The 2,785-nt window shown below is 33.4% G+C and overlaps 1 protein-coding gene across 4 annotated transcripts in view; it reads right to left on the reverse strand.

Moving 5' to 3' along the window:
- Positions 1-1,361, reverse strand: part of LOC111373402 (magnesium transporter MRS2-I-like) — a 4,436-nt gene extending 3,075 nt beyond the window's left edge. The window contains exons 1-2 of one of the 4 annotated variants that reach the window (XM_022995940.1): positions 1,002-1,361; positions 594-668 (exon numbers count right to left, since the gene is read on the reverse strand). In XM_022995940.1, the coding sequence (XP_022851708.1) occupies positions 594-668; positions 1,002-1,022 (96 nt within the window). In that variant the 5' untranslated portion in view covers positions 1,023-1,361. The remainder of the gene's footprint in view (positions 1-593; positions 669-1,001) is intronic. The other 3 variants (XM_022995941.1, XM_022995942.1, XM_022995943.1) reach the window with 3 other exon arrangements.
- Positions 1,362-2,785: the final 1,424 nt, after the last annotated feature.

Here is a 2,785-nt window from a genome sequence, read left to right on the forward strand (position 1 = left end):
GCTCAGACAGCCTGGGACACCATTACCATATTTTTAAGTAACGAAGAATCTAATAGAAACTAAGTTTTTGGCAATTTATTAACCAATCATATTAGCTGCCAAAAAAATTGTAAATGCGGGTAAGAAGTTCAATTCAAGATCTATAGAGTATAGCTCACACTTTATAATGCAACACCCAATATAACATTTACATGTGAAGCACATCGATGTGTTTAACCAAAGTTGGGCAACTATAGAAAAGAAACGATATCAAGCTTCACTGTGAAAGTGATATATGGCCCTTCACATAAAGAACAACAAACTTTTTAGTAATTTATTAACCAATTATATTACTTGCCAAAATTTGTAAAAGCTTGTTAACAGTTAAATTCAAGGTCTACGAAGTATAGCTCACACTTTAAATTGCAATAACAGCTAAAACATTTACGAGTGTAGCATATCAGAATGTTTACCCGAAGCAGGGTAACTGTGGAAGAGAAACAATATTAAGCTTCAGTGTGCAAGAAGATACGGCCATTCACATGAAGAATGACAAAAACGTTTTGAAAAAAAAGGGGGAACTCTTTCATGTCAACTAAAATGGGGAACGGTACCTTTTGCACACGAGCAGTCAACCTTGTCATTTGACTCTTCAACTTACGAACTCGATCTAAGTTACGGCTACTAATCTGCAATTACAATTGTTCAGAGAATTACTAAAATGAAACAACAAAAGATACAAGAAATTTAGACCACTAATGGCATGTTGCATAAGGTGGATTGGACAGTATTAATGAAGAAAAAGACGCTAATCATGTCAATTTTAATACCTAGTATGGAGTACTGAACATGCCATAAGGTTATAGCCAAATAAAAGATATTCAACCACAACTACTGCTCAGGAAGCAATAAAGAAAACTAAAAAGACAACAAAAGAATTATAAACATAAATAAAACAAAAATTTCAAGTTTTAGAGGGAAGACATTGTTGTAAACTGGTATAAGAAGCTGTAGGAACCTACCACATATATTCTTTTCAACATTCCACCTGTGCCTACGTGGGGGGTTAGGATTGACCTTACCACGTCTATTGATAAAAAAGAAAGAAACTAGCAAAAAGTAGGGGGACAACCAGCTTCACCTCCAGAATTGACTACCACACATGCACCTCCGTGATTTTCGTTATGTAATAACTCTAAACTGAAGTACAGCAAAAAGAAATGAACACCTGGAGCAAAGAGCCTTCTATTAATTACGTCGATTGTCATCACAGCATGCGAAATACTTTCAAAGTTCATCAGGTGGTAAAAATCACACTATTTGTAAATCAGGCAGAATGATGGCAGAATAAAGATACATATGAGAAACAATAACAATTTAGGCATATTCTGCTATGAATACATGATGAAGCCCATTTGGATTGAGTTGAAAGGCCCTTTTTCTTTTTTTTTGGGGGGGGGGGGGGGGGGGGGGGTTGTTTGTTTGTAAACATCTCTAATTAGTAATAAATAAATAAATAAAAATTTACCATCGCTCGGTTTAATACTCTTCATTGTGTGATTCCACTATGCGGCAAGGAGAGGAGAGGAATGCACTAAGAAATGGGAATTTTATTTTATTTTTTAAAGAAAAACTGCAAGGTAATCATACCTGCATAAGGGAGGAAAAATGGGAAACATTTTGTAAGACCATATCACCCTTCCATTTTGAAAAGAAAATTGACTTTTTTTGTGTTCAGCTAATGAAGATATTCGTTGTAACTGGATGGAAGGACATTTTTGGTAATCAAGGCTTTGTTTGTCTATCATTTTTTTACATTCTACCACATTATTTTTTTTATGGTATTCATTTTCAACCATATATTCTACATTAAAATAATATTACACGTAAATAAAAAACGTTTCCTTCTTTTTTAACCACACATTTTAACATCAATTACTATTCCATAATACATTACTCACAAATAATGGGTAGAAGCAAGCACCAAATGTGTAATTAAATGTAAAATTATCAAAAAAAGACAAAAAGAAAAGGTAGGAACATTTTGCGCGATAATAGTACCATATTTTTAATGATATTATTTATGTTTTAAGTGAAATTTTAAAATAATATTTATGATGTAACTTATTCAATATATGATTTATTTTTTATTTTTTGTTAAATCGTGTTTTTAAACTGAACCAAATAAAAAAAAAAGGTGATTTAGATTGGTTCGATTTAAAATTAAAGTTGTTTGTTTCGGGTTAAAAATTAAAAAAAAAAAAAGAAAAAAAAAAGAAGAAGGGTAAAATAGTCAAAAATGGGTGAAAATGACTTTTGCTCAACAAAATGTGGAATGTAGAGGTGAAAATGTCAAAAAATAAAAATTACAGACGTTTTACACAATAACACTAAAAGGTAGAGACGTTTTGTATCAATTACCCCCTTCGAAAAAATGACAATTTTCAAGTACCAAACACCTACCTCCATCCCTACCCTCACACCCACCACCAGCCGTTGGTTGAGGCTTCGACACCAGCAGCCAAAAATGGAAACGAAGAAACAGAGACGGCAAGAAGATGTCGGCAAAATAGGTCTTGAATTTAAAGAAAACGAACAGGGAACTTCTACAAAAATGTCTAAAAGATCTTGATTCGGCATAAGAAACTGCAGGAACTCGAATCTGAATTCCTCCATGTGATTGACCTCCCACCGGAAATCAGAGTATCTCAAATTAAAAATTTTTGATGGTAATTGCTAGTCGGTGGGTGTAGGTTGGGATGTTGATTGTGGGGGAGGACATGTTATTGATTCTGGATTTAGCTTG

This window comes from Olea europaea, unplaced genomic scaffold (genome assembly GCF_002742605.1).
Source record: "Olea europaea var. sylvestris unplaced genomic scaffold, O_europaea_v1 scaffold1126, whole genome shotgun sequence".
In the NCBI taxonomy this organism is placed as follows: domain Eukaryota; kingdom Viridiplantae; phylum Streptophyta; class Magnoliopsida; order Lamiales; family Oleaceae; genus Olea; species Olea europaea.